This window comes from Mobula hypostoma, chromosome 6, assembly GCF_963921235.1.
Source record: "Mobula hypostoma chromosome 6, sMobHyp1.1, whole genome shotgun sequence".
Lineage (NCBI taxonomy): Eukaryota > Metazoa > Chordata > Chondrichthyes > Myliobatiformes > Myliobatidae > Mobula > Mobula hypostoma.
In genome coordinates, this window is record NC_086102.1 from 140,002,985 (window position 1) to 140,027,325 (window position 24,341).

Below are 24,341 nucleotides of genomic sequence, written 5' to 3' on the forward strand. Positions count from 1 at the left end.
ATCTGGATGATAATGTGGTTAACTGGATCAGCAAATTTGCAGATGACGCCAAGCCTAGGGTTTGGCGAGCCAGAGTATCAGAACTTGTAGTGGGATCTGGGCCAGCTGGGAAAATAGGCTGAAAAATGGCAGATGGAATTTAATACAGACAAGAAGGACTCACTCTGCTGAGGGTGGGTAGGACTTCAACTAGAGGTCATGGGTTAAAGGTGAAAGGTGAAAAGTTTAAGGGGAACATGAGGGGAAACTTCTTCACTCAGAGGGCCGTGAGGGAATGGAATGAGTTGCCAGCTCAAGTGGTGTATGCGAGCTCAATTTCAGTGCTTAAGAGAACTTTGGATAGGTATATTGGTGGCAGGGGTATGGAGGGCTATGGTTCGGGTGCGGGTCAATGGGAGAGGCAATTTAAGTGATTCAGCACCGGCTTTATCAGCCAAAGAGCCTGTTTCCGTGTTTGACTTTTCTGTAGTTCTATGATTCTAAGTTCTTTTCTGCTCCTACAGTGTGTTATGTTCTCTGTTTATTGATATGGTTCCTACTTTTCTCAGTAGTACTTTCTTGACAAGTTTCTTTCAGTAATGTTTGCATTTTTACTCCTTGGCACTTATATTGAGTATTTCTTTCGTACCTTTTAGTTCCCTTGGTTCAGGGTATTTCTGTGCTCAGTTTCTCTCTCAGTGATGTTTCTTTTTCAGTCTCTATGGAAAGCTTGTTCCTTTGCTACCACCATTTTCCCAAGTTCCTCACCTGTATCACCTCAGACACACTCCTTTCCATGGAATTTAGTGAGTTACTGAAATGAGCCACTAAATTCACTGCTTCTCGTGCTGGGCCTACACTACTTCCTTAGTGTGGCTATTCCCAATGTGTGAGCCTTAGCTGTGAGTGTTGGCAAGCTATTATACCTTGAAGGATGGTGCAGGATGCTGTCAGATTAATATCAGCTCAAACTGGCAACATTTCACCTCACTACACTGCAGGCTCCTTAAGCCAGTGCACTTAGAGTCTGTGTCATCACATCAGAATTAGTTACTTCATACATTTGGTACTGAAAGGCGGTTGAAAATTAATCAAATATACCTTCCTTAACTCCAGTTGGCATTTTAATGACTTCAATGATGAGTGTCTTCAAGGGCTGAAGCAGCTGATCCTGGATCTCATGAAGTGACTTGAAGTCTTGGACCACAAACAGCAGATTGGGAGAGTATGCAATCTCTTGCAGCTCCTGGCCGTCTGCATCTGCAGCACCTACGACAAAGGTGACGATTGCAGCTCTCTTCAATGCACCTGCTGCCTCCCTAACATTGTCTTTTGACTTTCCAGAAATGAGGAGGACCAAGATCTGTGGTATGTTGGCGACTTGCCTGCCCCCAGCGGCCGCGGAGAAGACGTTCCTGATGACATGCTCTATTGCAGCCCCTGTATTCAGCCCTCTTCCACCTACTGGCCTCAAATTCTCCACTGCAACCAGAACATCATCTTTGTTCAAGTAAGCATTCAGGGGAAACTCGACTCTTGCCTTGTCACTGTACTGCACCACCGCAACGTGACTCATGTTCTCCCCAATGTTGAGCTGTTCGATGGTGCCACGGAGAAATTCTCGGACAAAAGGAAATGAAGCAGCGGTTCCCAATGAGCCATCAATCAAGAACACAATGTCTCGCTCCTGGGTATCAACGTTTTCTCCTAAGACAACAGCCATTAGTTTTGCAGTTAAGATACATCTTTAAAAATGCATTGGTGAAGCTTGAACTGAAGTTTAGGCCACAGTTTAAGAATAGGGGTAGACCATTTAGAACGGAGTTGAGGAGAAACTTTTTCACACAGAGGGTTGTGGTTCTGTGCAATGCTCTGCCTCAGAAGGCAGTGGAGGCCAATTCTCTGGATTCTTTCAAGAAAGAGTTAGATAGAGCTCTTAAAGATAGCTGAGTCAAGGGATACCGGGAGAAGGCAGGAAAAGGGAAAAAGATTGTGGATGATCAGCCATGATCACAGTGAATGGTGGTGCTGGCTCAAAGGGCTAAATGGCCTACTCCTGCACCTATTGTCTATTGTCTATTGTCTATTGAATATTATTTTTGCTTCCTCATCTATACTAAGTTTCAAAGTCACGCTATATGAATATAAATCCCTTCAATCTGCCAGGAAAAAGCATGAGCTGAGGGTGTAGGCTTAGATTGTATTCTTGTATTCCATGCAAAAACACCATAGATGAGCCACACATTCAATTTGCAATGGGGCGTAGTTGCACCATTATTTGATTGAATGGGAAAGAAAGCTGTCAGATGAGTAAAAATACTAACTATATCCATACCTGTCTGAGTTAGAACTCCAGGAACAGAGCTGTATAGCAAGGAAGTATTTACCTAAGTAACTCTGGTGGCTGTGATATAGATTATCCTATTTTTCTATGCTCCTTACAATGAAATTTACTTTAGCTTTAACATGTAGCCATCAACCATTTCCTCACCAATTCTTAAAAAGGCATTTAGTACAAGTTCAAATAAAATAATTTATTCCACTATTAATGGTCCAATGATCTACTTGATGACCTTTCTTAAGTCTGTGTCTTCTCTTAATTAATCTAATGTCCCTTGACATTACAATGTCCATATATTTCTCTGAAGAAGGTAGGCCTATAAAACCAGCCTGCTCTAGTTACTTTTTTTTTCAAGTATTATCTGCTATCTATTTCCATCACACTTCATTGGGTAAATAAATTCACAGTGTGGCAAAATTGAATAAGTATTTACCTCTACCACAAGTTGGATTATGGACCTTTGTTTTGCATATTGCCAGACTATTGATCCTAACTGATGCTTGCAAAACCCACCATCTTAAATTTTTTTAAACTTTTAACTTTTCGATGATTTTAAGTTCCCTGGCCCCCACTGCTTTATTTTCACCATGGATGTCCAGTCCCTATACACTTCCATCCCCCATCAGGAAGGTCTCAAAGCTCTCCGCTTCTTTTTGGATTCCAGACCTAATCAGTTCCCCTCTACCACCACTCTGCTCCGTCTAGCGGAATTAGTCCTTACTCTTAATAATTTCGCCTTTGGCTCCTCCCACTTCCTCCAAACTAAAGGTGTAGCTATGGGCACAATATGGGTCCTAGCTATGCCTGCCTTTTTGTTGGCTTTGTGGAACAATCTATGTTCCGTGCCTATTCTGGTATCTGTCCCCCACTTTTCCTTCGCTACATCGATGACTGCATTGGCGCTGCTTCCTGCATGCATGCTGACTTTATTAACTTTGACTCCAACTTTCACCCTGCCCTGAAGTTTACCTGGTCCATTTCTGACACCTCCCTCCTCTTTCTAGATCTTTCTGTCTCTATCTCTGGAGACAGCTTATCCACTGATGTCTACTATAAGCCTACTGACTCTCACAACTATCTGGATTATTCCTCTTCTCACCCTGTCTCTTGCAAAAATGCCATCCCCTTCTCGCAATTCCTCCATCTCCGACGCATCTGCTCTCAGGATGAGGCTTTTCATTCCAGGACGAGGGAGATGTCATCCTTTTTTAAAGAAAGGGGCTTCCCTTCCTCCACTATCAACTCTGCTCTCAAACGCATCTCCCCCATTTCACGTACATCTGCTCTCACTCCATCCTCCCGCCACCCCACTAGGAATAGGGTTCCCCTGGTCCTCACCTACCACCCTACCAGCCTCCAGGTCCAACATATTATTCTCCGTAACTTCCGCCACCTCCAACGGGATCCCACCACTAAGCATATCTTTCCCTCCCCGCCCCTCTCTGCATTCCGCAGGGATCGCTCCCTACGCAACTCCCTTGTCCATTCGTCCCCCCCCATCCCTCCCCACTGATCTCCCACCTGGCACTTACCCTTGTAAGCGGAACAAGTGCTACACATGTCCTTACACTTCCTCCCTTACCACCATTCAGGGCCCTAGACATTCCTTCCAGGTGAGGGTAGACTTCACATGTGAGTCGGCTGGGGTGATATACTGCGTCCGGTGCTCCCGATGTGGCCTTCTACATATTGGCGAGACCTGACGCAGACTGGGAGACCACTTTGCTGAACACCTACGCTCTGTCCGGCAGAGAAAGCAGGATCTCCCAGTGGCGACACATTTTAATTCCACATTCCATTCCCATTCTGACATGTCTATCCACGGCCTCCTCTACTATAAAGATGAAGCCACACTCAGGTTGGAGGAACAACACCTTGCATTCCGTCTGGGTAGCCTCCAACCTGATGGCATGAACATCGACTTCTCTAACTTCCGCTAATGCCCACCTCCCCCTCGTACCCCATCTGTTATTTATTTTTATACACACATTCTTTCTCTCACTCTCCTTTTTCTCCCTCTGTCCCTCTGACTATACCCCTTGCCCATCCTCTGGGTTTCCCCCCACCCTTGTCTTTCTCCCCAGACCTCCTGTCCCATGATCCTCTCGTATCCCTTTTGCCTATCACCTGTCCAGCTCTTGGCTCTATCCTTCCCCCTCCTGTCTTCTCCTATCATTTTGGATCTCCCCCTCCCCCTCCCACTTTCAAATCTCTTACTCACTCTTCCTTCAGTTAGTCCTGACGAAGGGTCTCGGCCTGAAACGTCGACTGCACCTCTTCCTAGAGATGCTGCCTGGCCTGCTGCGTTCACCAGCAACTTTGATGTGTGTATCTTAAATTGAACTTCTTGGAAACTTTCCGAAGTGACAGCCTTACTTCTTACAAACATCATTGTGTGATGTACTCATCTGCAAATTAAACTCTTCTAAAATATTTACCAGAATGAAATACAACTCAGTAAGATGGAAAAGAAATTTGTGCTATGAACGGAATTGCAAGGAAGGGTCTATAGGGCTGTACTCCCTAAATTTAGATGTTTTGCACGGTTGGATGGGGGGAGGAATGGTAGGAGCAGTGGCTGATCGAAGTTTTCAGAACAATGAAGAGGGTAGATTGAGCAACAGACAGATCCATGAGCAGCACAGTGGTGCCACAGTAGAGCTGTTGCCTCACTACTCCAGGAACCTGATCTCCAGTGCTGACTGTGTGAACTTCCCATATTATCCCTGTGACCACCTGAGTTTTCACTGATACTCTGGATTCTACCCACATCCCAACAATGTGCAGGTTTCCAGATTAATTGGCCACTGCAAATTGCCCCTTACGTGCCTGTTACTGATGGAATTTGAGGCTTATTGGAATATGAGGAGGACAAAATGGGCGAGAAAAAATGGGTACTGAATGTTTGCTGAGGACTCAAAGGCTGAACTGTCTATTTCCATGCCATATCTTTCCCTGATTCTACAGATTTATGAGAAGGAGAGCATTTCTGTTGGTTGGACATTCTATTAACAGAGAACATAATCTAAGTATTAGAGCCAGGTCTTCAAGCTAAGGGTGGTAGAGGTTTGTAAACCTCATTTTCAAACAGAAAATGGTATGCTAATGTTGGTATTATTGCTAACTAACAAATTTTCAACAATTACCCATAATCCTATTGAATACTGGATAAGGGTTACAGGATGGATGGCTTTCTCTGGTATCTGTTCCCAAGTATTCAGAGAATAGAAATCACAAACATCTCAGTAGTTTCTAGTAATTTAACACTAAGATTATTGAAGATATTGTGGGCACGTGGCCAAGTGGTTAAGGCGTTCGACTAGCGATCTGAAGGTCGTGAGTTTGAGCCCCAGCTGAGGCACCATGTTGTGTCCTTAAGCAAGGCACTTAATCACACATTGCTCTGCGACGACACTGGTGCCAAGCTGTATGGGTCCTAATGCCCTTCCCTTGGGCAACATCAGTGTCATGGAGAGGGGAGACTTGCAGCATGGGCAACTGCCAGTCCTCCATACAACCTTGCCCAGGCTTGTGCCCTGGAGAGTGAAGACTTTCCAGGCGCAGATCCATGGTCTCGCAAAACTAACAGATGCCTTTTTTTTTTATGACACTAAGATTAAAATTAGCTTTATTTGTCACATGTACTGTACATTGAAGTATACAGTGAAATATATCATTTGCGTCAAAAAATCAAATCAGCAAGAATCATGCTGGGTACCATGTTTCACCATGTGTCGAAGTGTCGTCATGTTTCATTTGCCAATATATCATGCCTACAACTCACTAACCCTAAATGTACATCTTTTTGGACTGTGGGAGGAAACAGGAGCACCCAGAGGAAACCCAAGTGGTCACAGTATAGAACATTTAAAGTCCTTACAGACAGTGGCAGGAATCGAACCCCGATCTTACAACAGGCATTGTAAAGCATTGTGCTAACCATTATGCTACAGTGCTGTCAGGTTTCACAAGATATTTTGTCAAATTACAAAGAATAAAATTCAGATACCATTGATACTCTTTACTGTTGGCGTTTCAGAAATAATCTTCACACCGGAGAGAGTTGATAATGGCAACAGCACATCCTGCTTAATCTCTGGAAGTGATTTAAACTCCTTCACATTGAAAACCAAACTGGGTTCTAAAGCAGCCTCTTGTAGCTGCTGTCTTGTTGCATTCTTAGCTCCGATGGCTAAAGTCATCACACCAGCTCGTAGCAGGGCATCTGAAGGTCCTTTGATATTATCCCTTGACCGTCCACCTGTAATAATAACCAAAAACTGTGGAACACCTTCTTCTTTCCTGCTTCCTGCGTATTTGGTGAAGATATACTTATGAACGTAATCCAGGGCTGCCCCAGTCTTGACCTCGTTGCCTCCCCTCAGGGTGAGTTTCTTTACTTTAGCAATGAGTTCATCTTTTGATGAGTAGGTGTTTAGATAAAACTCGGGTGTTACGGCATCACTGTACTGTACAAGGCCTACTTGTACTTTGTCACTTCCAATATCCAGGCTCTCAATTATACTTGTGATAAAGCTGCGAATGGCTGGTAGATTTCTGTTTCCCACATGAAATGATCCATCAATTAAGAAAACAATATCTTTCTTGGCTGCTTTGGTTACAACTAAAAAGAGAGTTGCACATGAATAATGCTGTAAATTTGAGACATAATTTACTCTACGAAAGAAACAGTTCGATTAAGTAAAATTATGCTAATTTTTCAGAGATAGGTCATTAAAACATCAACACCTGTATTAAACTGATAAAAGGAGACACTAAGTATCAGAGTTAAGGTGGCATGTTGCAACTATACAAAATGTTGGTTACACTTCATCAGACTTTTGGGCACAATTCAAGTCACCATACAACAGGAAAGATGTAGCAGTGTAGAGATTGTAGATGAGATGTGTTATAAACTTGAGTTAGGTTAAATTAGATGTATTCTCACTGAGACATAGAAGACTGAGAGGGGTTTACAAAATTTTGAGGGGCAGAGATGCGTAGTCAGAATTTTTTTTCATATGAGGAAATCGAGAACTTTGGGGCACAGGTGTAAGGTGGGAGAGGATAAATTTAAAGGATATGAGGGGTAAGTCTTTCATATGGGGACGGTGAATATCTTGAAGGAGCTGCCAAAGCAGGTAGAGGAGGAAGATACAGACACAATGTTTAAAATGCATTTGGACAAGTACTTATATGGGAAGAGGAGAGGGATATGGGCCTAATGCAAGCAAGTGGGATTAGTATAGAAAGGCATAGCAGCCAGCATTATCAGGTGGGACAAAAGGCCCCATTGTATGGTGTGTGTTTCTACAATCCTATAAATTCAACACATTTCAGAGGCTCAACATCCAGCAGTGCAAGCATTTGACCAGTTCTGGCAAAGTCAGAGCAAATTAGTTTGGGGAAGCGTTACTCTGTCATTCAACCGAAACTTATTCTGCTCCAGCATTGGACAACTTTGTACTCTACAGCTCTGCTTCCAGCGAGTCCAGATTGCTGCTGCACATCCCAGGAAAATGGGCAGCTCATTCTTTGAAGTAGCCCATATCAACGGGTTTTTAGTAGAATTGTGTAAAAGAGAAAAAACATTGACAGATGTAACAAATGGATTCACTGAAGTGGGACTGGCCAGTGAAAATAAACATTCTTTCTCTTCTTCTTAATCGTCTTTTAACTGCCAAGATCACGGTTCAGGTCATGCTGCATTTGACTAAAGCCTTGTCCTTGCCCATGTAATCAGATAAACCTCATTAATCTTTTTGTAGCCCCATAGGTTCTACTGAGCTAAAGGGCTTACAATATGCAGCAGAGAGAGATTCATGTGCCTATTAGATCTTAGCTAGTGAATCCTAATTCTGCACTGATAAGATTCAAAGAGTTGTACAGCTCAGAAATTGGCCCATCAGCCCACCACATCTATGCAGCCCTATTCACCATTCTACACTACCACCATTGTTCCACATGACATCATATCTTCTTGTGCCTTGCCTATTTAAGTGTCTAAATGTCTCTTAAACACAATAATTGTAACTGACTCCACCACCTCCTCTGGCAGAAAATTCCAAACACTTCCTGTGGAAATAAAAAGCATTTCTCTCAAGTCCTCTTTAAAATTCCTTCCTTTCACACCCTTCCATGATTCTGATTATCTGCTCTATATGTGTTTCTTATGGCTTTATATACTTCTTACTTATCAGGTTATCCTTAGTCCCCATCATTTCATGGAAAATGAGCCCAGATTCTTCCCCATAATTAAAGTCCCACAGTCCAGGCAACATCCTGTTGAATCTCCTCTGAACTCTCTTCAACGCATCCATGTTGGCATGGTCGCGTATCAGTTAGTACAGCACCAGTGACCAGAGTTCAATTCCACACTGTCTGTAAGTGTCGGTATGCTCTCCCCGGGACTGCATCAGCTGCCTCTGGGTGCTCCGGTTTCCTACCTCTTTCCAAAGATGTACGGGTTAGTATTTTAATTGTTCACGCCAGTGTGATTTACAGTCCCAGCTCACTGGGCCAAAAGGGCCTGTTATTGTGCTGTTCCTCTGAATTAATAATAAATAAGTATCCTTTTTATTCACCTTTTGTTCTATTTACTTATTTGTTGTAAATTGTAGGGACTAATTTTTGTCTTGCTCTGTACCACTGCCAGAAAACAACAAATGTCACAGCATACCGATGGTAATAAATATGTTTCTGATTCTGTATTGTGGCATCCAAACTGTACATCATACTCCAAGTGTAGTTTCTTGTAAAGTTGCAACATTCTGCCTCAACTTTTATATTCTATGCCCAACTTATGAAGGCAAGCATGCCTTTTGCCTTCTTCATCACACTGTCTACCTGTTTCATCTCTTTCAGGAAACTTTGACACCTTTTACAATTTGTGTTGTCAAAGTCCACGTCACTATCTCTAAATATCCTTAAGATTCAAAGAATTTTAAAAATAGTTAAAGTAGATTTAAATAATTTAAAATAAGACAAACCACTTACCTTTACTTACGTTTTCTATCCAGATGGTGGACACTATTCAAGCTACGGTAAGGGGCCAGATACAAAGTGTATCCAGCCCCTCGGTACAATATAACTGAACTCTGATCCAGACTTGGGGGCTGAACTCGGTAGCAGAATAAGGTGGTTATTATCACGGGCAGGCACGAATATGAGGAATACACAGTTGGGTGCGATGCTGTTAATTCTATTCTAAATAAGAAAGAGGAGTAAAGTTTCCCCTTGTGCCTGGTCCACATTTTGAATATCACTGGGGAAGATCAGACCTTGTGCTCAGTTCCACTTTCCTGTCCCTGATTCAGCCATCCTCCCATATGAACTAAAAATCTACCTTGGTGTTATATTATTCAGCCGTCAACAGTTCTCTGGGATGGAGAATTCCAAGGTTTCACCAGCCTCTGAAGAAAAAAAATCCTCATCTCATATGGTGACGTCTTACTCTAAAATTCTCTCTTAATTCCAGATCTTCCTACAAAGAGAAACATTTACCTCACTACCACTACCCCTTCTCAGAATCTCACATTTGTAAGGTCACCTTTCATTCTTCTAATGAGTATAATAGGCACAGACCCCTCAGTTTTTGCCCCCTAAAAGATGCTAGGAAGCATGATAAAGGTGTATAAGATTTTGAGAGGCATTGATTGTGTGGATAGCCAGAAGCTTTTTCCCAGAGCTGAAATGGTTAACATGAAGGGCATAATTTTAGGGTGCTTGGAAGTAGGTACGGGGGGGGGGCGGGATGTCATAGGTAAATTTTTCACACAGAGAGTGGTGGGTGCGTGAAACGCACTGCCAGAGAAGGTGATGGAGGCAGATACAATAGAGTCTTTTAAGAGACTCTTAGATAGGTACATGGACCTTAGAAAAATAGAGGGCCATGCAGTAGGGAAATTCTAGGCAGCTTCTAGAGTAGGTTACATGATTGGCAAAGCATTGTGGGCCGAAAGGCCTGTAATGTGCTGTAGATTTCTATGTTCTATATTCTATATTCTATTCAGGGATCAACCTGCTGAACCCTTCTGAATTGTCTGTAATGTATACCACCTTTAATTAGGACATCAGAAAATACACAGTACTTCAAGTGTGGTTTCACCAATGTCCTGTTGAGTTGTAGCAAATCATATAACCATATAACAATTATAGCACGGAAACACTTTCTCCAGGTCTGCCCGCTAAAGAACAGCACAGTCCCTGTCCACAACCAGAAGGCAGAAACTAATGGTTTCCCTCCAGTTTGACATGGCTTTTAATCCATTCATAGAGTTTGTCACCTATTTTTCTGGAATACAATTATTTTCCATGGGAGAATGCAGCATTATAAAATAGCATCTGTAACAAAGAAGGAAAGCCATTCCCAACAATTAGAACTGGAGCAGAAAGCAATTCCTAGATTCACAAACATAAGAAGATCTGTAGATCTAGAAGTCCAAAGCAACACACACAAAATGCTAAGGAAATCAGCAGGCCAGGCAGCATCTGTGGAAAAGAGTGAACAGTTGACGTTTCAAGCCAAGGCCCTTCATCAGGACTGGAAAGGAAGGGAAGAAGTCAGAATTAGAAGGTGGGGTGGAGGAAGAAATACAAGGTGACAGGTGAAATGTGAAACCTGGAGAGGGTGAGGGGGTGAAGTAAAGAGCAGGGAAATTGGTGAAAGGTATAAACATAGAAACATAGAAAATAGGTGCAGGAGTAGGCCATTCGGCCCTTCGAGCCTGCACCGCCATTTATTATGATCATGGCTGATCATCCAACTCAGAACCCAGCCTTCCCTCCATACCCCCTGACCCCTGTAGCCACAAGGGCCATATCTAACTTCCTTTTAAACATAGCTAATGAACTGGCCTCAACAGTTTGCTGTGGCAGAGAATTCCACAGATTCACCACTCTCTGTGTGAAGAAGTTTTTCCTAACCTCGGTCCTAAAAGGCTTCCCCTCTATCCTCAAACTGTGACCCCTCGTTCTAGACCTCCCCAACATCGGGAACAATCTTCCTGCATCTAGCCTGTCCAATCCCTTTAGGATCTTATACGTTTCAATCAGATCCCCCCTCAATCTTCTAAATTCCAACGAGTACAAGCCCAGTTCATCCAGTCTTTCTTCATATGAAAGACCTGCCATCCCAGGAATCAATCTGGTGAACCTTCTTTGTACTCCCTCTATGGCAAAGATGTCTTTCCTCAGATTAGGGGACCAAAACTGCACACAATACTCCAGGTGTGGTCTCACCAAGGCCTTGTACAACTGCAGTAGTACCTCCCTGCTCCTGTACTCGAATCCTCTCGCTATAAATGCCAGCATACCGTTCGCCTTTTTCACCGCCTGCTGTACCTGCATGCCCACTTTCAATGACTGGTGTATAATGACACCCAGGTCTCGTTGCACCTCCCCTTTTCCTAATCGGCCACCATTCAGATAATAATCTGTTTTCCTATTTTTGCCACCAAAGTGGATAACTTCACATTTATCCACATTAAATTGCATCTGCCATGAGTTTGCCCACTCACCCAACCTATCCAAGTCACCCTGCATCCTCTTAGCATCCTCCTCACTGCTAACACTGCCACCCAGCTTCGTGTCATCCGCAAACTTGGAGATGCTGCATTTAATTCCCTCATCCAAGTCATTAATATATATTGTAAACAACTGGGGTCCCAGCACTGAGCCTTGCGGTACCCCACTAGTCACCGCCTGCCATTCTGAAAAGGTCCCGTTTATTCCCACTCTTTGCTTCCTGTCTGCTAACCAATTCTCCACCCACACCAATACCTTACCCCCAATACCGTGTGCTTTAAGTTTGCACACTAATCTCCTATGTGGGACCTTGTCAAAAGCCTTTTGAAAATCCAAATATACCACATCCACTGGTTCTCCCCTATCCACTCTACTAGTTACATCCTCAAAAAATTCTATGAGATTCGTCAGACATGATTTTCCTTTCACAAATCCATGCTGACTTTGTCCGATCATTTCACCGCTTTCCAAATGTGCTGTTATCACATCCTTGATAACTGACTCCAGCAGTTTCCCCACCACCGACGTTAGGCTAACCGGCCTATAATTCCCCGGTTTCTCTCTCCCTCCTTTTTTAAAAAGTGGGGTTACATTAGCCACCCTCCAATCCTCAGGAACTAGTCCAGAATCTAACGAGTTTTGAAAAATTATCACTAATGCATCCACTATTTCTTGGGCCACTTCCTTAAGCACTCTGGGATGCAGACCATCTGGCCCTGGGGATTTATCTGCCTTCAATCCCTTCAATTTACCTAACACCACTTCCCTACTAACATGTATTTCGCTCAGTTCCTCCATCTCACTGGACCCTCTGTCCCTTACTATTTCTGGAAGATTATTTATGTCCTCCTTAGTGAAGACAGAACCAAAGTAATTATTCAATTGGTCTGCCATGTCCTTGCTCCCCATAATCAATTCACCTGTTTCTGTTTGCAGGGGACCTACATTTGTCTTTATCAGTCTTTTCCTTTTTACATATCTATAAAAGCTTTTACAGTCCGTTTTTATGTTCTCTGCCAGTTTTCTCTCATAATCTTTTTTCCCCTTCCTAATTAAGCCCTTTGTCCTCCTCTGCTGAACTCTGAATTTCTCCCAGTCCTCAGGTGAGCCACTTTCTCTGGCTAATTTGTATGCTACTTCTTTGGAATTGATACTATCCCTAATTTCTCTTGTCAGCCACGGGTGCACTACCTTCCTTGATTTATTCTTTTGCCAAACTGGGATGAACAATTGTTGTAGTTCATCCATGCAACCTTTAAATGCCTGCCATTGCATATCCACCGTCAATCCTTGAAGTGTCATTTGCCAGTCTATCTTAGCTAATTCATGTCTCATACCTTCAAAGTTACCCCTCTTTAAGTTCAGAACCTTTGTTTCTGAATTAACTACGTCACTCTCCATGTTAATGAAGAATTCCACCATATTATGGTCACTCTTACCCAAGGGGCCTCTCACGACAAGATCGCTAATTAACCCTTCCTCATTGCTCAAAACCCAGTCCAGAATAGCCTGCTCTCTAGTCGGTTCCTCGACATGTTGGTTCAAAAAACCATCCCGCATACATTCCACATCCCGCATATAAAGGGCTGAAGAAGGAAGAATCTGATAGGAGAGGACAGAAGACCTTGGAAGAAAGAAGAAAGGGAAGGGGGAGGAGCACCAGAGGGAAGTGATGGGCAGGCAAGGAGATAAGTCGAGAGAGGGAAACAGGAATGGGGAATGGTGAAGGGTGGGCAAGTACCAAAAGTCCAAAAATTCGATGTTAATTCCATCAGGTTGGAGGTTACCCAGATGGAATAAATGGTGTTGTTCCTCCAACCTGAGTGCGACCTCATCATGGTAATAGAGGAAGTCATGGACTGACATGTCAGAATGGGAATGGGAAGTAGAATTGAAATGGGTGGTAACCGGGAGATCACGCTTTTTATGGTGAATTCATCTGTGCCAATCATTTTTGGCTGTTTTCGACCATACATCTACATTGTGGTTAGATGCCTGTAGCAGTTAGAGGGAGCTGAACAGCTCTTTACCAGAAACAATGACCCTATTAAGACACAACACATTGATAATTTTTACACAATTACAATAGGATCAATATCACTAAGAATTTTTGCAAAAGTTATGGTCAAAAGGGTATTATTGGCTTTCACCTTAACCCCTAGGCTATATGGCTATATCGCGCAACAAGAACAGAAAATGATGAAAACACTCAACAGGTCAGTAAACAGCTTTGATAGGCAAAAAGAATTAATATTTCAGGTTGCTTATTAATTGCTGAAACCTTTGGTTGCAATAAGAATATTATCATTTTACAGAATATTCAAAAAAGAGATTATTTAGAGCTATGATATTCCTATTTACTTAATTAAGTGTAAGAGAGTTTAACTGAAGCTCAGTAGTTCAAAAATCATTTACCTTTGGCAGTCGGAGATATCGGTAGGACAGAGGTTTGTGTCACACTATTTAGAGTTGATGAGGGGAAAAGCGCATCCCACTCTATTTCTTGTAGGGAACGTAAATCTTTCATATCAAGAGCCAAGCTGGGGTCCAAACTAACCTCTCGAAGTTGTCGCTTTATGGAATCCTCAAATCCAATGGCCAAAGTTTTAATGCCGGCTCGTGAAAGTGTTTCCGAGGCTTCCTTTACGTCATCTCTTGATCTTCCACCAGTAATGAGAACCAGGAATTGGGGGACACCCTCTTCGTGTCTGCTTCCTGAATATTTAGTAAAAAGATACTTAAGAACATATTTCAAGGCTTCTCCAGTCTTGAGAACAGTGCCACCTCTCGGCCTGAGTCTTCTTACATGAGAGATTATTTCATCTTTTGTTGAGTAGGTGTTTAAAAAGAACTCAGAGTCTGAAAGATCACTGTACAGTACTAGGCCTACTTGTACAGCATCACTTCCAATGTCAAAGGCATCAACTGTTTTTATGATGAAGTTCTGGACAGCAGGTAAAATTCTTCTTCCACTGCTGAATGATCCATCAATAAGGAACACTATGTCTTTCTTGTCCACTACTGACCAAATAAAATACACAGTTACTGCAATATAATATCAGCTACGTCTGAGATATTAAATAAAGGCATGCTTTCTTCTTAATTTGAAAGTAATTTGTTTCTTAAACTTTGAAAATAACTCTTCTTTGAAAGCTTAAAACACAAGCCACATGGACTTGTTGTTTTTATAGTTATGCTCATTGCCAATGAAAAAAGTCGTGGTATAACATGAAATGCATTGGTATTTGGGCATCACCTACTAATGTCATGAACTTTGTATTCAGCAGTCAATCAGCACTTGGGCCAAACAGTTGGCTGATTACTACCAGGAAGAACTTTTCAAGTGTTGCCCTGTATGAATCCAAACAGGCAGACAACTTAGTTAGGCATGTCCTGATAAGTAGCAATAACATGCCAACAATTGACAGCAAATACTAACGACAACAAGGGGGAATCAAACCAAGCACTCTTGACATTCAGAGGCATTGTTAGCATGAGAAACTAAAAGGACAATATCTATGGAACATATACAGTACATTCATTGGCAACAATTAGGACCTAACAATTTAATAATTACTTTAAAATACAGCTGTTATAAGATTTTGTAATGATGAAACATAATGGCAAATCAAAGAAAATGCAAATAATCCCCGACTACATTTCTTCTCATGAGATACTGCTTTATTTCAGCAAATCTGGGAAAAGAACTATTATATAATGTTCTGGAACATGTTTAATGAAAATAAAGAGATTCAGTAGTTTCTAAAGGTGAGATACCTTTTTTAGGTGGTTCAGTCGGTTGTTCATAAACAATAGTTACACCAGCCAGTGTCGAGAGTGGTGTCAGCACTTGTTCCTTTATCTTTGGGAGAGATCGGAATTGTTCGACATTGAAGACTAAGCTGGGGTCAATTGCAATTTCGCTTATCTCTGCTGGGTCTGCGTTATTTACTCCAATGGCCAGAGTCATTACAGCAGCTCGCTTGAGGGTCTCTGCAGGAAGCTTTACATCATCCAGAGATTTTTCTCCAGCGATGATGACCAAAAGCTGGGGAACTCCGTCCTCTTTTCTACTTCCAGTCGCTCTGGTAAAGTGGTTTCTGAAAACATAGTCCAGTGCTTTGCCAGTGTTGACTTCCCAACCGCCTTTCAATCTGAGTTTCTTTATTGCGGTTTGTAAATCAGATTGTCTCGAGTGGGTATTTAAGTAAAATTCAGTCCATGCATCACCACTGTATTGCACCAGTCCTACTTGCACAGAGTCTGGTCCAATTACAAATTTGTTGACTATATTTGAAATAAACTTGGAAATTTCCAAAAAGTTAGCATTTCCCACAGTGGAACTACCATCAATCAGGAATATTATGTCTCTCTTGCTGACTTGGGCTGCAAAGTAACATTGGATTAGATGAATAATGGAAACTTTTGCATCACATTATTTCTTTAAACCTAAAGAATAAATTTAGATCTTGTACTGGAACAATGATGGAGTTCAAAAGATTTAGTTATTCTACCAAAGACTGTTAGAACATTGAATTCTTGTAAACGTTAGCAGAAAATAATTTTTGTCATAACAAATAACCATCGAGATAGTTGTGTGTTTGTAATTTATAGGATCATAGCCTTGTGAGCAAATATCTGAAGGTTGAGATCATGTCAGCAGAGATGTGACAGCTAGCTCATGGATGGATTATTATTGCTTAGCAATATAAATTTTAAAATGAATCTGAACAATAATAACTACAATATTTTTTACTTTAGTTTTCCAATTTATATTCAGTGCTTCAGAAGAATGTGGTATTTACTGATTGAAGAAGCAAACAAAAACTCTAAAATGTACAAAATTCAGTGATATCTGCCAATGATATAAGTAATCGAATGATCGTAACAAGATTTTACCATAGATAATCAACATTCATTAGTTACTGTCCCTCTGTTAACTAACTAACAAATGGGAACTGAAGTCAGCAGGACTTTTGAAAGTTTTTAAGACCTGGAGGGGAAAATTGTGAAAGGGTTTATGCGGGAGGGTAGAGCAAGGCTTATCTGCCATCAATTTTCAGTCAGCTAAGAATCTTGCTACTGAAGTAATCTAGAACACTTCCAAATAAGCTTATTTCTTTTTGGTAAGCAGGCTGAGTGTAAACTGACAGGAAGCATTACTTCTAAGGAAAAATACTGGGATTACTGCAAATCTGCTATATATGGTCATATATAAGCTGAAAAGGGGCAGATGCTAAGAGAAAAGGAAACAAGAGCTATTGTTTCAATCCATGACTAATATGGAAACATTGAATTTTTCTCTCTCTTCAGATGCTGCCTGATGTGTTCAGCATTCATAATGTGTACTGCATGTATTGATAGATTCCAATTCATGGAGTGAAGTGATAATGGCGCTAAACAGCGACTCCTTTGTTTGCATCTTCGTTGATATCTCTTTTTTCCCTTTTCAAGCTTCTTTTGAAGACCCTGACCTGGAGTTACACTCTTGACTTCGGTTCTTTGCAGGAATGGGACCCGCTCTCAGGGCCTCGTGATCGGCCACTTTTTGATATCCCAAGGACGTGGCCTGGAAGTCTAGCATGCCTTCAAGGTGCCAGATTTTTGTGGCTCTGGATAAAGGCTGATTCAAGGCCGGTGCCCCTGACTGAGGTATCACAGGCAAAGACAGAACACCGGGAGCAGCGGGATAGCTGCCATGGGCTGTGTGTCCAGAGACCTGAGCTCCCCCGGGCGCAGAGCTCAGAAAAAATGACACAACAGACTTTTAACATCATAAATCAGAGAGTTGTTTGTTATGCCTCCCCTCCCGCTGTGAAATGGGGACACCCATTTTTCAGAGAGGCAGCTTGTGGTATGTTGAATTACTGGATGAACAAGTAGTCTTTGGGGTACTGCAAGTCTGTGTCTTTGTTGCTGCTTTGCTGCACACTTGAGTGCTCGGTGGGGGACGCCGATGCTTTTTTGCTGGTGGGAGGGGTTGGTCGTTGCTTTGCTGCTGCTTATGCGTGGAGGAGAGAGCTGGGGGGGCTTTGGGGTTCTAACATTTAACTGTCATTCATTCTTTGGGGCACTCCTCTGTTTTTGTGGATGTTTGCAAAGAAGAAGAATTTCAAGATGTATATTGTATGCATTTCTCTGACTTTAAATGTACCTATTGAAGTATTTGCTGCTAAAACCATTCAAAACCTAAAGTAGCTATTAAGGAAGGTAGAACAAATTAATTAAAATATACACAAACAGATTTGGAATCTCATTTTCATTTTTAACTTTACTCTTAAAGTTCTGAGAAGGCAAATGCAGATTTTCTATTTGCTGAGCTATTTAGCCTTGAACAGGTTGCTATCTCTCCAAACTGAAATCTTGAGTACATACAAAGCAGCTTTAATAGAAAGAAATTCATCTATTTTGTAGAAGATATTTGTCTTACATCTGCAAACAAAAAAAAATGCTTAGAAATATTGGAAGTTGCCCACCTTCTACCTTAGATTCTTGCACCTCGATCACCAGTTGTTTTTTGGCCACCAGTGAAAACAGAGGCATCAGTTGTTGCCGTGTTGAATCCAGTCGTCGGTAATCAGGAATGAGCACAGTAAATGACGGATCAGTGGCTATCTTATTAGCTTCAGCTGCATCAGCACTTTTCACACCAATAACAAATGTAAAGGTGCCCTGCTTTTTTACTGAAAATACTCCACCCCGGACATCATCGCTGGATGGTCTTGAAGTTAGAAGGATCATTACCTGGGGAACCTCCTGTGCTGCCCTGCTCCCAGATGGTGGAGTAAAGTGATAGTCAATCAGAAATTGGAGGGCCACTCCAATGTTAGCTTCACCTCCACCTTTCAGCTGAAGATTGTTTACGGCTTTCAGCACCTCTGTTTTTGTGTTATATGTGTTCAAATAGAACTCAGTTCTCGGGGTGTTGCTATACTGTACCACAGCAATCTGGATGTCATTGGGGCCAATATTAAAATCTTTAATGAAATTTTCAATGAATGATTGTATGAACTGAAATTCAGCTTGTCTCACATTGTTTGATCCATCAATTAGGAAGATTAGGTCAGCTGATCCTTGTGCTTTCAAGAGAAAAATAAGATGAACATGTTAAGACAGGTAGTTCAAAACACTTTTACATTTATGCAGTGCCATTCATGTTCTCAGGTTAACTAAAAAGGGCAAAATTGAATACAATAAAGTTTATGAAACCACTTAATATATGAAGTCTAGGAAAATAACAGGGGAATTCACCAGGTGTTATTTTGAAACCTGAGGAAAAGATATTACTGAACTAAGACTGAACAAGCAGAAAGCAGTCAAAATGTCAAAAAAAAATGTATGGGTATTCAGAGGACTGAAGAATGAAGTCATCAGGATTTCACTTGCATTCAAACCTAAAGAAAGAATAATTTAGTGTCGGGAGTTGAACAATTCGTGCCGACTGCAGATAAAGGGGGGAAACTGAGTAGAATAGCAAGTTGAGGCGGAAAGGAAAATAAATTCTGTGGAGCAGTCATGTGTGCATTGCTGATAAAAACAGAGAGAGAGGGCCAAGAGCAACTGGACTATAACAATTCCCAATGATAGGGGCTAGCCAGATATTAGGATTTTTTTGGTATCTCATTTAGTAAACAGTGCATTGCCCTAACATGGGAGAAATATTTAAGTCTTGAAGGGAATGAGTTTTATACAATTAGAAAGGTTTTGAAAGTAAAAGGACTGTGATCAATTTGTACAAGAAAATGCTCAAACTGGCGAGATAACATGGAGTTGCTTTTATTCCTAAGATTCTGTTCAAACTACTTTTAAAGAATACCAATGCGTCACCATCACATATAATTACAATGAAATCTTAATCAAATCAGGTGGCCATCTAGTGTTTAGGTAGAAAAATGCAAGTACTGTCAAAAATTACTTAATGTCAGAGACATAGAGAAATGCAACATGGATACGAGCCCTTCTACCCAACCAGGCCATGCCAAATACAATGCCCTCCCAGCCAGTCCCGATTTCCTGCATTCAACCCATATTTCTCTAAGCCACAAATCTCTATATTCCTTTCCTAGTGCTTCTTAAATGACACAACTGTACCTGCCTTAATATCTTCCTCTGGCAACTCATTCCATATACTCACCACCCTCTACATGTAAAAATTCCCCCTCGTGTCCTTTTTAAATCCTTCCCCTCTCACCCCAGATTTATCCCACTAGTTTTGGACTCCCCTACCCCAGAGGGAAAAACTGTTTCCATCCACCTTATCTATGCCTTTCATAATTTTAAACCCTTGAAATAAGGTTAAACACTTCTATAAGATTGTCCCTCATTCTTCTATGATATAGGCCCTCTAAACCTGGCCACATCCTCATTAATTTCTCTGAACTCTTTCTAGTTTAACCAGTCTTTCCTGACCAAAACTATAGAGTATTCCAAGTGCAGCCTCGCCAACATCTTGTAACAGCGGAACATGTCCCAGCTGTTAACTCAGTGCTCTGACTGATGAAGGCGATCAAAATCAGCGTTTTTCTTTGAAGTTGGGTATTAAGAGTGAAGATAAAGAGAATATTTCAAAATCAGAATCAGGTTTAATATCATCAGTTTATGTCATGAAATTTGTTGTCTTTGTGGCAGCAGTACAATGCAATATATAATATTAGAGAAAAAATGTGAATTACAGTAAGGGTGTATATATTAAATAGTTAAATTAAATAAACAGCGCAAAAATAAAAATAAAAAAGTAGTAGAGTAGTGTTCATGGGTTTGATGGTAGTGAAGCAGCTGTTCCAGAATCATTGAAGCTCCTATACCTCCTTCTTGATGGTGGAAATGAGAACAGGAAATGCTCTGGGCGATGGGGTCCTTCATGATGGATGTCACCTTTTTGAGGCTTCGCTCCTTGAAGATATCCTGGATACTACGGAGGCTAGGCACATGATGGAGATGACTAAGTTTACAAGTCTCTACAGCTTTTACCAATCCTGTACAATAGCACCCCCATAGCAGACGGTGATGCAGCCAGTTAGAATGCTCTCCACAGTACATCTGTAGAAAGTTGTGAGTGTCTTTGGTGACATACCAAACATCCTAAGCACTTTTTTCTACACCTCTTCTTCCTGTGACATGACTTACAATGACCTAAGCCCTTGTGCTCCCTACATTTATTACACTCCCTAGTTCCCTACTGTTAGTTTGACTTTCCAAAATGCATCACCTCTCACTTACTTACATTGAAATCCATTTGCCATTCCTCAGCCCAATTCATTGACTGATCAAGATCCCCTGTAATTCACAATAACCTTCTTCACTATTAATGAAGGGAGGAGAAGATGGCGGCACAATGCAGCGCGCGCGGCCTCTCCGGTGATGAATATCTGTAATGTGTCAAGTAGGAGGCCGTGCACAATTCTGATTTGATGGAGGCAGACGTGAGAGCACGGAGGAACATCTGGTGAAACTTCTGAAATGCCTGTTTCGCTGCCGTCGCTACTGTGTGATCTGAAATCTCCGGAGGGGAAGGCCCCGAATCCTTGGCTTTGTCTGTTGCTTGGCGGCCGGGGCCGGGGTCGAAGCGCTCAGCAGAGATGGTGCTCGGTGCTCGGTGTCCGAGGCTCGAAGTTTTCGGAGTCGGACTGTGGTCGGGTGCTTTCAGGATGCTGCATTGGCAAGTTTGCAGCCCTGGAAGCTCATGGCAGGGAGAGTTTCTTCCTTCTACCGTCTGCGTGAGACGTTGGGGCTATCAGGACTTTGAGACTTTTTTGTACCGTGCCCATGTACCGTGCTCTTATCAAATTACGGTATTGCTTTGCACTGTTGTAACTATATGTTATAATTATGTGGTTTTTGTCAGTTTTAGTCTTGGTCTGTCTTGTGTTTCTGTGATATCATACTGGAGGAACATAGTATTACTTTTTTAATGCATGCATTACTAAATGACAATAAACGAGGACCGAGTGTCCTCATAATCTAATCTAATCTAATATCACCTCCATAATGTTTAACAAAACATTCAAAATACCTTTAATATCAAAGAATGTATAAATTATATAACCTTGAGATTTGTTTTCTCACAGATAGCCACAAAGCAAGAAACCCAAAAGAACCCAATTAAAGAAAAAAACTAGAAGACCAACACTTGATGTGCAAAATAAGGGGAAAAAAACACACAAATCCTGCAAATAATTGAAGCGAACAACAACATTCCAAACCAGACTGAGTCCTCAGATCTGAACCCCGGAGCAGCCTAGAGTAGGCTCAAAGCCTCGATAATCAGTTCATCATATTAGCGAGCATGGAGCACAGCAGCCGGGGCAGTCTTCATAGCCTCGGCGCCATGGAAAGAGGAGTGACCATCAGGGAGAATGAGTGAAATCGGCTGTCACCCTGCATCCTGACACCCTGTCTTTTCAGTCTAAATTGGCGTTTAAATTGGCCAAACAATCGAACAGCGAAAGGCTCTGGCATCCTGGAGAGAGCAGGTGAACATCGCAGAGAGCAAGTGAAATCAGCTCTCGCCTCCAATCTGGCCCGGCACTTAAATTGTCTATATGTACAGTGGATCATACCTCGCTCTAGCACCCAGCTACTGCAAAGGGCTCGGGCCTAGACTATGTCACCTAGCCTGAAGCCGCTCTCAAGTTTTTCAAATCAGCTCGACGCCCAGAGCAATCCAACCTTGCACCTGGGCCATTTGTACAGGCACTGGAACTCCTCTGCCCGGGCCCCGACTCCTCTTGGCGCCCAGAGCAATCCAAGCTTGTACCTGGCCCAGTTGTACGGGCATTAGAACTCCATCTGCAACGATTCTGCAACACGCCATATCGGTTCATCCCCCGAACTCACTTCGCCATTGCTTACCCCTTTACTTTTTGCAGCGATAATTTAACACAATTTACCTCAGGAAAGGTATTTTTAGTGATGTCGTTAGTTGGATTTCTTAACTTTTTAACTACCAGAGAGCTGTCGCATGCATCCGGAAGCACCATCTCATCCAGAATTTATGGAGGCAAAATATATAGAACCAGTAGAGAAGTGTGCATTGTGGTGTTTCAAATCAGATGGTGGAGCCATAAATTTAAAACCTGAAGCAAATAAGTAGTCATGTATTAAATCTGAGATAACAGCTGAAGAATGTAAAGCTATTGCATCAGGAATGTCATTATAGAGGAAGGCAGATATATTTGGATGGTAAAGTAACATGCTGCAGCTGGAAGAAAGCTCCCGGGAGTGCAGCTGTGAACTGGTGATCAGATAATGGAGAATGTATTAAAAGGAGGGAATACATAAGGTTTGACATGCTGATGTACTGGAGAAAGACCAATATATGCATGATCTTCACTGCAGCAAGTGAGTTAGTGTGAGTAGACTATGCAAGAAAAATTAGCTCAATTGATGCATTGATGCAGTTGATCGAGAATCATGAATTCCCAAGCCTGCTTTATTATTAACATTCACACTTTTTAAGCACAGGAATGAAGACTTGCAAGCTTTACAACTGCTTAATGTTAAGCAAAATTAGTGAAGTGTTAATAGTCAGTGGAATAGGTGAACTTGCACCATGCTTTGCAATGAAAATTCTGGAGAACACATAAAACAATTCATTGAAGTTGGGAACAGCCAATGTTCCACTCCATGTTGATATGTTTAATAATGTGTTTTGGCAGTTAATAAATATCAGAGAATCTCAAATCTTTGTACGACTTATTGAAAATTTCTCTCCACTGAAGCCAGCATTAATGTTTTCCCAGGAGAGTAGGCAGCTATCAGGTACTGTATGGTGGTGCTTGAGTTCTTGAACAGTCATTATCTGTAAGTGGAGAAGTCACCATCAGAGCATTAACACCTAATATTTGTACGTTATTAGAGAGTGATAAGGAATAAGAATTGATATTTCAAAACCATCTTAAACACTTTATTTACCTTGAAAACACTGATTCAATAAGACAGTTTTATAAACCATTACCCAGCCAGACTGTACCAACTAAATGTACAGTGTTTCTTGATATCTTTAACATGCTGTTTCTAACATCTGTTATGAATCAAGAATCCAGGACTGAAAACTGCAACTTTCAAGTTATCTTCAGTGATTTTGACAGGTCCAAGTATTACTAGGCTGCAAACATTGAAAATAGGATTAGTGTTATTGAGTTCCCAAAGCGAAAAACTTTAGGTACTTTGATGTGAGAGTTCTTAGAGGGGATTTCTTAGAAATATCAGTTATGTGTTAAAATCAAATACTCCCAGTAACATCTGTATTGCAACTGGGAATCCAGGCTAAAGGACTGAGGTGGTGCAGCTGAATGATCGTTTCTCATCAGGTCTCGCAATGTCATCTGGAAGATGTCTATATGCATTCAGTCTAAAGCTTTCAATACCTTGAGTAGAATCGGACTACCGGCCTTCAGCTCTGCTGCATTATTCAATATAATCATGGCTAATCTGTCCTAGGCTTCAACTCCACTTCATGCCAGTTCCCCCATAGCCTTTGTTTCCACAATCTTTC

At 41.7% G+C, this 24,341-nt stretch overlaps 1 protein-coding gene across 3 annotated transcripts in view; it reads right to left on the reverse strand.

Annotated features, from left to right (window-relative positions):
* LOC134348439 (collagen alpha-3(VI) chain) overlaps nt 1-24,341 on the reverse strand; it is a 78,652-nt gene that overhangs the window by 20,175 nt on the left and 34,136 nt on the right. The window contains exons 3-7 of one of the 3 annotated variants that reach the window (XM_063051810.1): nt 18,322-18,924; nt 15,623-16,231; nt 14,261-14,863; nt 6,330-6,944; nt 1,081-1,686 (exon numbers count right to left, since the gene is read on the reverse strand). In XM_063051810.1, coding sequence (XP_062907880.1) covers nt 1,081-1,686; nt 6,330-6,944; nt 14,261-14,863; nt 15,623-16,231; nt 18,322-18,924 — 3,036 coding nt within the window. Of the gene's footprint in view, nt 1-1,080; nt 1,687-6,329; nt 6,945-14,260; nt 14,867-15,622; nt 16,232-18,321; nt 18,925-24,341 lie in introns of all 3 variants that reach the window. The other 2 variants (XM_063051811.1, XM_063051809.1) reach the window with 2 other exon arrangements.